The sequence below is a fragment of the Macrobrachium nipponense genome, chromosome 19 (genome assembly GCF_015104395.2).
Source record: "Macrobrachium nipponense isolate FS-2020 chromosome 19, ASM1510439v2, whole genome shotgun sequence".
Taxonomy (NCBI): domain Eukaryota; kingdom Metazoa; phylum Arthropoda; class Malacostraca; order Decapoda; family Palaemonidae; genus Macrobrachium; species Macrobrachium nipponense.
Window position 1 is genome coordinate 85,598,510 of NC_061088.1, and position 11,422 is coordinate 85,609,931.

General features: G+C 38.2%; 1 protein-coding gene across 1 annotated transcript in view; it reads right to left on the reverse strand.

Moving 5' to 3' along the window:
- Positions 1 to 11,422, reverse strand: part of LOC135218733 (uncharacterized) — an 81,385-nt gene extending 69,963 nt beyond the window's left edge. The window contains 1 exon segment of the mRNA XM_064255186.1: positions 11,207 to 11,422. Coding sequence (XP_064111256.1) covers positions 11,207 to 11,272 — 66 coding nt within the window. The 5' untranslated portion in view covers positions 11,273 to 11,422.

Genomic DNA, 11,422 nt, shown 5'->3' on the forward strand with positions numbered 1-11,422 from the left:
ATATATATATATATATATATATATATATATATATATATATATATAAAGGTTTTTTGCCACGAAGGAAAAAATGAAAAAGCGAAATAGCCAAGTACTTTCGGTCCTGTTCGGACCCTTTACTGAGGCAGTCCGAACAGGACCGAAAGTACTTGGCTATCTCGCTTTTTCATTTTTTCCTTCGTGGCAAAAAACCTTTATATATATATATATATATATATATATATATATATATATATATATATATATATAATATATGAATAATTATAACATCACCGTGATTCATATAAATTATTCGAGCTACAAGTGTCCTTTAATATCTAATTCGCTCTACCTCGGAATTGATATATTTTCATATATGTAAACCAAAGACGAATTTTTTAGTTGACAATTATTTCGTCCCCTCATGGGATCGAACCACCGCTTAGCGGACAGGGACGAAATCAAGACGACAGTGACGTTAGCGATTCGGCTAACATAAAAAAAACTTCAGCCTAGAAAAACCTTCCCACCTGAATAAACCAAGCCTCGTCCGCCCTAACCTCTACCCCCTTCCCCAACCCACAAAGCCAACCACAAGACCCCCACCTTTCCCAAAAACCCAACAACATCCTATAACACCACCACCACTACCATGAACGCCAGGAGCGCTCGAGCAGTTAATATTTAAGTCCTGCGGAAACTAGCTGGTATACTCCCCTGTCCCGCACCCCCACCCACCAAACCAACCCGACACGACTTCCTGTCTCTCTCTCTCTCTCTCTCTCTCTCTCTCTCTCTCTAACCCAGCACCCACCCACCCAGGTCCCGGTTTCACCCTCCAATTCCCAAGACGTGTTTTCGTGGAATGAATCCCGAAATGGATTCTCATATTAGGTCTAATTTGATGATGTGCTCGACTTCATGAATTTTGTGGGGTGGTGGGGGGTGGTCCACCCCACCTTCCAAGAGCAATTCCTCTCTCTCTCTCTCTCTCTCTCTCAGATGCCCAGAGAGGCAGAGGTTTCCATCAAAATGTGAAGCATTCACACAGTCAAAACCGTGATGCCCTCGATGAGGTAGTCCTAGCCCCCAACAGGAACGCTATACACACATACATACACGGGACTTCTGTATGAGTGTGTATGTGTGTACGTACTTTAAAACAACCAATCTAACTCTCACACCAAATAATATAACATTATATAACGATGATACATAAAGAAATAAAAAGGCGGGAAAGAACAACGCAGGAAACAGCTGGAGAGAATACGAGAATATACCTAGACCGAGGTTCTCCCGACATTTCTCTTTTGTGGACATCATTTCCACCTCCTGCTCGACATTTCCTCCGCAGTTTCCTCCCTAAACCGTGAGACTTGGGGCGACTTCGCAGCAGCAATTCTTTTAGCACTTGGATGTCTGCTGCTGCTGCAGGTGTTTGAGCCTAGTACCATTAATGCAGTAGTATAGTACGTTACGCAGACACTTATTACACGTCTGCTGCTGCGGGTGTTTTGTGCCTAGTACCATTAAAATTAGTATAGTACGTGACGCAGACACATACGTATTTCATGTCTGCTGCTGCGGGTATTTTGTGCCTAGTACCAATAAAATGCAATAGTATACGTGACGCAGATACATATTACAGGGCATTTAGTTAAGGACTACAAAATACTTTGAAATGAAGACTAATGACGAGAAAAGATAGAGTTCAATGTATGTATGTTGTGTGTGTGTGTGTGTGTGTGTGTAGTACAAAATTAAAAAGCAATAATATATACATGACGCAGATACATATTACAAGGAATTCAGTTTCTTTTTAAAGGACTACAAAATATACTTTGAAATGACGATCAATGACGAGCAAAAGATTGAGAGAGAGAGAGAGAGAGAGAGAGAGAGAGAGAGAGAGAGAGAGAGAGAGAAAGTATGCATCCTTGAAATGTTTGGGGACATGAAGAGCAAAAACTCGATTAACAAAAGCGATCTGGTGACGAGAAAGGCCAGCAGAGAGAGAGAGAGAGAGAGAGAGAGAGAGAGAGAGAGAGAGAGAGAGAGAGAGTAATGGCGAAATTGTCCCCATGACAAAAGACGCTAATGGAGAGGTGCCGTTTATAAGAGAATGCAGTTTTGCGCTTAAAACTGAAATTGTATATATTCAAGTGCCTGAAAAAAATGTATAACGCAGGGAAGAGTTGACTAATTTAATTAGTAGATGTTGTGAAACGAGGCGTGATCCGACCTTCAGCTTATTCAGGGCGCATGCTAAAACCTACGGTCAAATATCGCGTTGTTTCACCCGCGAAAATTAAAATAAATACGCTATATTTCATTAGAAATAATTGTTTATTTTTTTTTACATTTTCATTCTAATAAATTAATCATAAATATCCTATCCTAAAATTCCTGTATCTTTGACAACTCCACGAAACACCTTTTTCAGACCTTTTTAGGTTCTTCCATAGGGCTTTCCTACCCCCCAACAACTACAACAACAACAAAGTAGGTTTTAGGCTTACTCCCCTAGTAAGCAAAAATTAAAATAAAGGAACCTAACCTAACGTTGGTGGCATTACACGTGATAGTACAATCACTCAAATGTTAAGTCTTCTTGGGATAGATGCCTATGAATGGATATGTGAGGCAACCTTTGTAAAACGAGTTGTGGTACAGGGAAATATAAATATAGAATTAAAGCAGATTTTACACAGTCAAGACTAGCGAATTAAAGTGTGATTACTGAAACATTTAGGATAATGACAATTAGCTTAAAACGCAGAGAAAGATGTGGGATTTGTAAAACTCATCACCAACTCCCAAATTTTCGTTAGCCCCGCCTACTGGACTGCTCATTGGGGTCACTTAGTGGTGGTGTGACTCTTGATGAGCAGTCCAGTAGGCGGGGCTAACGTGAATTTGGGAGGAGTTGGTGATGAGTCTTACGCATGCAGCGTGGGGTGAAGCCTAGTGTCAACTCACCTTAAGACTAGGTGTAGATATGGTAATACATCAAGAGTATACTTAAAATGTAACGTAAATAGTGGTTTTCAAGTCCAATGCTATGCGGAAGCAACGCGCAAAGCTGAAATATGAAAGGTCAGTGGGAAGCACCGCTTATCGAACAGAAGATTGCTCGCTGAATCCAAAATACACGAGAGCACGAAATAGGCGGAGAAACAAGACTGTCAGAAGGATTTAACTTATGAAGGAAAGGAAACTTAGTCGTAAACACTGAAACTTGTTAGCTTTAATGTAACATACAGCTCTTACTATCAAAGTTCACGGAAATCTGACGATGTCTGGAGACATCGTCGGCGAAGGAAAGTATCGCTCTTAAATATACAATGTATAATAATGCACATTGGAATATTAAAGTATATATATCTTAATTGAACATCATCCCCCAACACTAACTAAACTCATTATGGAGTCGTCTTACAGAATGGGCCCACGACACGAAAAAAAAAATAAAAAAAACAAGCCAGCGGTTCTCTCTATCGGTAGGAAGGCGACCGCGCCCACCTTAGAAAGGTCTAAATGTTTTCTGGCAAGGCTTCAGTCTTTCATTTTAGAATACTTTGGAAGGCTACGCAAAGAAATTGCAGCAAGCGATTCCCGGGGAATAATAATAATGATAAATAACCACGTTATGAAATAGCAATACAACGAGCACAGATCTTACAAGAAAATAACAAAAAGTGTCATTCTACAAAAAAAGCTGAGCGGGACACCGTGCTTAGTACTAGCCCCTCGGCGATGTAAGCAAAAACGTCAACAAAAGACGGTAAATTTCTCAAATTATCTCACTTGTACTGGTTACAGACACCTCTTTCTATGATGTTCAGTATTAGTATTATGTAGAAAACTAATAATACTTATAGTAATTCTGTAGACTAATACTAATAATAATAATAATAATAATAATCCATCTCAAAACCTAATGAACCCTTCCTTAACCAGTATCTCACACCTCCAGAAAATTCAACTAAAATTCATCAAAAAATTTTTGAGATATTTTCTAAACAGTCATCTAAATCACTGGCTCTGTATGATTATGATCAGTTAGTGCTACAGTGTTGGGGGGGTCTTTGGCGGTGGGAGGTTGGAACCAACATATTCTTTGGGAGCTTGAATTACAAGTCAGTGGCCCCTTTGGTGTGCTTGTTCCATGTGGATGGGTTTCATTTAATAATAACAATAATACGTAATAATAATAATCTTTGGAAGCTTGAATGTCAAGTCAATGGCCCCTTTGGTGTGCTTGTTCCACGTGAATAGATTTCATCTACTGAAATAATAATAATAATAATAATAATAATAATAATAATAATAATAATAATAATAATAATACAAGAATACACACAGGTACTAACAACGACATATCCTCAGCTCACCTCCAGAGCTGGAGATGAACTAGTCCAGACAGTTAACCAATTAATACCTGCATTTTAGTTCGTGCCTACCCGATCTATCAAAACATATAACACCTATTGGTTTGAGAGATAAAACACGGGACACTTTTAAAGGGGAACAACCAGACCTTTAGGTAAGATAGTTTGACCTTCACAGTGAGAAAAAAGAAAGAAAAAAAGACATTACTGTATTTCGAAATGCGGTGTCTCCTCGTAGACGGTGGAAGAGATTACTGCCTCTCTCTCTCCTCGTAGGTGGAAGAGCTTTCTCTCTCTCTCTCTCTCTCTCTCTCTCTCTCTCTCTCTCTCTCTCTCTCTCTCTCTCTCGTGAAACAATTGGTGAACTGGCAACTATATGAGCATAGCTACCAACGAATCGTCATCTCTATATATTTCCAATTGGGGCTTCAGTAGTCCAAGCGAAGATGCAATGTATTACTACCCTAATACTATATATATATATTTTTTTTTGTATTTTAATACATTTTGATCTATTTATCAATTAATTTTTAATAAGTGGGATCTCTTCTTTCCTTATTACCCTTTACTTTCTCTTCTTCCTAATGAGGGCCGTAGTATTTTTTTTTTTGGAAGTTTGAATCTCAAGTCAGTGGCCCCTTTTGGTTGGCTTGTTCCATATGAATGGGTTTCATCTACTAATAAATAATAATAATAATAATAATAATAATAATAATAAAATAAATAATAATAATAAGACTATAATAATAATAATACTAATAAGAATAATAATAAATATTACAGTACCCCCTTATATCTTTACGCACACACATAAAAACAAGCAGCACTGATGTGGACACTTAAAACTTAACGCTTAAATGAGACCACGCTAGAAATAGTAGTATAAGTAGCAGAGTCATTCACTAAATTTCAAGTGAAAAATTGCAACCTACGTGAACTGCAATATCATACCAAAACCACGAATGTCACGCCCTAAGAATCTCCAAGTCATCATGAGTGTTTTTTTTAGTACCTAGAAATTTCTATTGCAGACTCTCTCTCTCTCGTCTCTCCTCCCTTCTCTCCTCTCTCTCCCATCCTCACAAAAACAAACACATATATTTTACATATAAATGACTGATAACAATGTTCTGTTACAACAGAATTCCATCTAATAAAAGGAGCCCATAAAAACGCCAATATATATATATATATATATATATATATATATAATATAATATATACATATATATATATATATATATATATATAGTATATATATATATATGAGTACATGTTTAAAACAATATGTCTTAGTATATACTGTTTCCAAAACTTCTCCAAAAACTTTCGTAACAACACGAGAATTCATCAATAAATTTCAAGACGCCATAACCCTTATATATATCTCGGTGAACTCCTGCTCAGCGATTCCCATACAATAACAACAGAAAACATCTATTCAAAATAAACAGCTCTTCTTCTTCTCTCCTTTATCTCTGTTGAACATCGACAACAATAGCGCACCCCTTTGTAACAAACAAGTATATGTTCACCCCTTCCCTACGCATTTGTTGGGCTTCTCAAAATACCACAATTATCAAACTTTTTATTTATTTTTTTTCCATAATAACTGACCTTGACCTCTTTTTACTTCTTCCTAATGACCACCATAATATTCTTTGGAAGCTTCAAGAATTTCAAGTCAATTTGGACCCCTGTGGTGGTCTTGTTCCATATGAATAAAGTTCACCTTCTGAATAATAATAATAATAATAATAATAATATCGTGATATCAGCATTACTCATAAAAGCTAAAAACTGTTGACTTGACCAGAAACTGTTCAATTTACCCACAAATAATTCGTATTTTTATGTATAAATAAAGTAGTGATTGTAAATTATATGAAACTCTCAGCCGCGGCCCATGAGACTTTCAGCCACGTCCCAGTGGTGGCCTGTGTTGTTGGAACCTATAGCGGTGTCAGACAAGACACGCAATCGTGGCTAAATTTAACCTTAAATAAAATAAAAACTACTGAGGCTAGCCAGCTGTAATTTGGTACGTTTGATGATTGGAGGGTGGATGATCAACATGCCAATTTGCAGCCCTCTAGCCTCAGTAGTTTTTAAAGCTCTGAGGGCGGACATAAAAGGGAGGACGGACAGATGAAAGCCATCTCGATAATTTTACAGAAAACTAAGGAAAAGGAGATAATATACGAGATGGTTGAGATAAGGAAGTCCTTCAAAGGAAATGGAAGAAGAGAGTATAGTCTGGAACGTTTAAATTTGGTTAAAATAATAGAAACCATTACCGTTTTCTTTGTAGTTCCACGTGGACGAGTGGTTATCGAGCTCGGTTGCCAATTCGTTGGTCCGAAGTTAGATTCCCTTCTCTGCCCACGCGGAATCAGAGGAATTTATTTCTGGTGATAGAAATTCATTTCTCGATATAGTGTGGTTCGGATCCCACAATAAACTGTAGGCTCCGTTAGGTGACCAACTGGTTCCTAGCCAAGTCAAAATATCTAATCCTTCGGGCCAGCCCTGGGAGAGCTGTTAATCGGCTCAGTGGTCTGGTTAAACTAAGATATACTTAACTTAATCGTCTTCTTTTGACGCAAATGAAGTGAGGTTGCTGAAATGTAAACTGAATAAAAATGGGAAGTACTGTGAGGTTATTGTATGGGTAAAATATTAGGGGGAGAGGAGAGCTGAAATTTGAAAAATTTCCAACCGTCAGAGGCGGTAAAAACTGAATTGAAAAGACGAAGTAAAGGGTTTGGGTAACAGCAAAGGTAGCCGAGAAAGCTATATATAATTCAATGATTTACTGACTTGATACCAGAGAGAGAGATGAAGTCCACGTACTAGTACTAATGAAGCCTGTATGTAACTTTGCAAAGCAGAACCATCTTTGATATTGAAGTTCAACTTTAAGCAGTTAAAATATGGCAGTGAGTAATCCGCTCTTTTCCCTAAACCCACGAATTTCAAGTGACTATGGCACATTTGGTTAAAATGCGATAGTACTACAAATCAACGTATTTCAATTCACTGACCCCAAAAAAAGGAACACTAATGAAAAAAAATAACCTTGTATCTCTCCCCTCGATGGCTATGGATACCTTATACAGCCAGCAACCACTTTTAATAAGATAGGAAACCCTTCAACTGAAATAATTAAATAATTATACTGTAAATATCACCTTCGCACGAAGGACACACAAGATCTGATAGAAGTCTTCCTCCGTACTCTTCCTCACATGCACAGACGATAACAGTTCATTGTGTAAGTAGTTTTGTTCATTACTGTAACCAATACACAATTCTGTTCATTACTGTAACCAATATACAATTCTGTTCATTACTGTAACCAATACACAATTCTGTTCATTACTGTAACCAATACACAATCCTCTTCATTACTGTAACCAATATACAATTCTGTTCCATTACTGATACCAATACACAATTCTGTTCATTACTGTAACCAAATACACAATCCTCTTCATTACTGTAACCAATATACAGTTCTGTTCCATTACTGTAACCAATACACGAGCCTGTTCCTTACTGTAACCAAAATACAATTCTGTTCATTACTGTAACCAATATACAATTCTGTTCCATTACTGATACCAATACACAATTCTGTTCATTACTGTAACCAATACACAAGTAGCTAATCCAGAAGAGAGAATGTGGAATAATATGGAATATAAAAGGTCACTTTCTAAGACCTATGAGGTCATTCAACGCTGAAATGGAAATTGATACTAATAGGTTTGAAAGGCGTAAAAGGAGGAAAATCTCAAAGCAAGTTGCACTATTTAACAATGGTTAAGCTGCAAAGAACCTTAAGTAATGCCTACAGTTCGCCGAGTGAGGTTCACTGACGGCACTAAAATATATTACCCTGCCTCCAGCGCATAATGAAGGATGGATTCCTCAATTCAACAGAACGTTGGTCGAAAAAATAACAAAAAGACGGTGAAATCATCTTGCTAGCAAAACAGAGACTAGACCTATACGTAGAACCAAGTCATTCAATGCGAGCTTTATGTTCTATCGTGAAGGGAAACTCAAGAAACGCACTAAGAAAGATGGCCCTTTCAATCTACGACGGACATAAAAGCAAAAACATCCATTTAACGAAGAGGCATATTGATTTTTTTTTTTTGTCAACCTTGCAACAGAAACAATTTGGACAAACTTTACGATCAGCTTTGTCCTATCAATATTTCATTTGAAGTCATTAAACGGTCAAACTCTACAGTAGCCAATATTGACGGAATGGAGGACTGAATTCCTTACTTTTATTTTACATTCTTTGCTTTTTCTTTATTCCAATGTTTTCCATTTTGTGAGAGCATGCTTGTAAGCTACTGTAGCGGTAATTCCCTACGAATTTCGTTTTTCAAGAATCATACAAAGTAAAACAATGGAGAGAGCTGCAGTCATTGATTTGTACAACGCAAAATTAAGCCTCCGCCCCCCCCCCCCTTTCAGTCATTTTGGGGCTAACGTGAGCACCATAAGCAATGGAAAATTGTATACCTTAGGCTAAGGCTACCAGCAACGAAACTGCACTTCCTTAGAACTTGTTATACACACTTCAATCATTCCGTTTTCATGACGCCTTTTGGGGGTGCTATCATTAAACCTTAGTCCACACAGTCGATTAACTACCAAATACTTCACTACCAGGGGCCATCGACACATAATGGAATTTTATGGGGGTCTACATTGCTCCCGGTGGCTAAAAGGCCTAGACCGTGGCTAACAGATTTACGCTATCAAGCCAAGCAGTGTTACACTTTCTGACAATCGGCAAAAAGAAAATAATGTCAATGAAGTATACATGGGTCTAAAGGTAAACCTAGGAGGAAACTCTGCAGCTACACTAAAGAAGTAACGATTAAAGAGGTTGGATTGGACAGTTAGACCGAAGCAAGTTAGCAGGGACGGAAGTGAAGTAAAAGGCTAAAAAATGGGTGTAGCTCATGGCCGAAGGAACTCCGCAAACGCCCCTGGTAATGCCTACAGTGCACCTCGTGTTGACGGCTCTACACGCCTAAAGGGCCTCTCGTTGAGAGAGAGAGAGAGAGAGAGAGAGAGAGAGAGAGAGAGAGAGAGAGAGACTTTAGTGCAAACCAGACACGACAAATATAAATGTGCAAGTTGTGATGAATGGGAAATTAATATTAACACTCCTTCGGCCTTTCCAAACCTGTCAAAACCCTCTATTATTGTCATTATTATTCTGAGTACGAACCCAATTCATAAAGAACTAGCCCACCAATGGGGTCATTGACTTGAAATTCCAGCTTCCAAAGCATATGGTGTTCATGAGGCATAAGTAAGAGGTATAATCAAATAGAGAGAGACGATATCTCACTCATCACTCTAAATGGAAGTGATGTTATATGTAAATTTCTGGTCCTACAAATTCATGCTCATTCAAATTAGCATGGTTGCAGATTACAAAACAATAATCACTACTTTCTAAAAGTAGTTCTACATTAACTGTTCTATTGTCATCTACCTTTAAATTTGTTAGGCCTATTTGTACAGGAGTTGAATAGGCCTTGGAATATGGGAAGACTAAGGTCTTTATGTTTTGTTTAAGATCATGTAAATATCATGTCTGGGAAGAGTAGAGGATTATTAATTGCAAATGAGTTTCAGACTCCAAAACTGACAATCAAGTGTCACTCAAACGCCATATAGAGTTTGCCTTTTGGCTAAAATGACTGATTACCATCTTACAATCTCCTCAGCATATATAACTGTGATGTGAGCTTCACTGACCTATTAAAATAAACAAACGGGAACAGTGCAAAGAAATTCTTTATGATCTAGCTGGTGACCGACATTCCCAGAACGCCAGAGGCAACAGACCATAAAAAACGTGCAAATCATAGAAAATAAGTTGACATTTTTGTTTTTTGCAATGTGCAATGTCTGATCTTATACTGTTGAAAACTCGCATTGCCTAAAATAACTTGGCTCATCAAAAGGACGCCAGAAGCAACAAACAGAATGTACAAATCATAGAAAATCAGGAGACTTGTTTTTCGCAACGTGAGATGTCTGATATTACTATATATAAGGCGTCCATAAAGTCCCAGTACTATTCTGAGCAATAAATAATTGTAATGGTAGTGGGACTTTATGGACACCGTTTATAATCTCTTTTTAAAAATTGCACTGGTTAAGATATACCTTGGCTAATCATATCTAAACAAGTAAGACATATACAGGTAAGATATTCAACTGCTAAAATACAACGGAATTGACGGGCCACCACAACAGGGAGCATCTCTGACAGGATTTCCTTTGTGTTGACAGTTTGCCTTGTGGTACCTGTGAACACATCTGACATAATCCCGTATATCGTCAAGTGTGACATCCGTAACTCTGAAGAAAACCAAACCAAATTGTCTGTCTAGTTACATTCTTCTGTTGTTTCCATAATAGCGCAGTTTGGGACCGCAGATTTGGAGTTGGGGGAAGGGGGTTAAGGGGCTAGGGGGATGGGGGAAGGGGGTTTGTTGAGCGATCGATGACTTGACCGCGACCCTAAGTCGCCAGACACAACACATAACGGAATACTTTTCGCTGTTTTGCTTTCGTGAATTTCGTGAAATACGAACGATTCGTTAATTCGTAGACGCTAAAGTTAAACGTAAACCCTTCACGAACTGTAAACATTAAGTCACGGCCGTGAAAACCCCCCTTCCCATCGACCCCCATCACCAATACGACAAACCACACCTAACCCAATGGACGGCAAAATCAAAACAAACGTCATAACAAAGATGTAAAAAAAAATAAAAATCTTATTTCACCTGTTTAATGGCCCTGCCGATCTCGTGGATGATTCGGTCTTTGACTCCTCCCTTCAGAGCTGCCATTGTCTCATAGCAAATCCCCTCCCGAGGCGTCGGAGGAGGCGCGGAAAAGAAAAAAAAACCAGAGTAAATTTTCCCGATCTTCACATGCTGAGATTCTCACTCCACAGATGCCAACAGCTGACTGAACTGAAAGGCGTTCGGTTGCCGTAC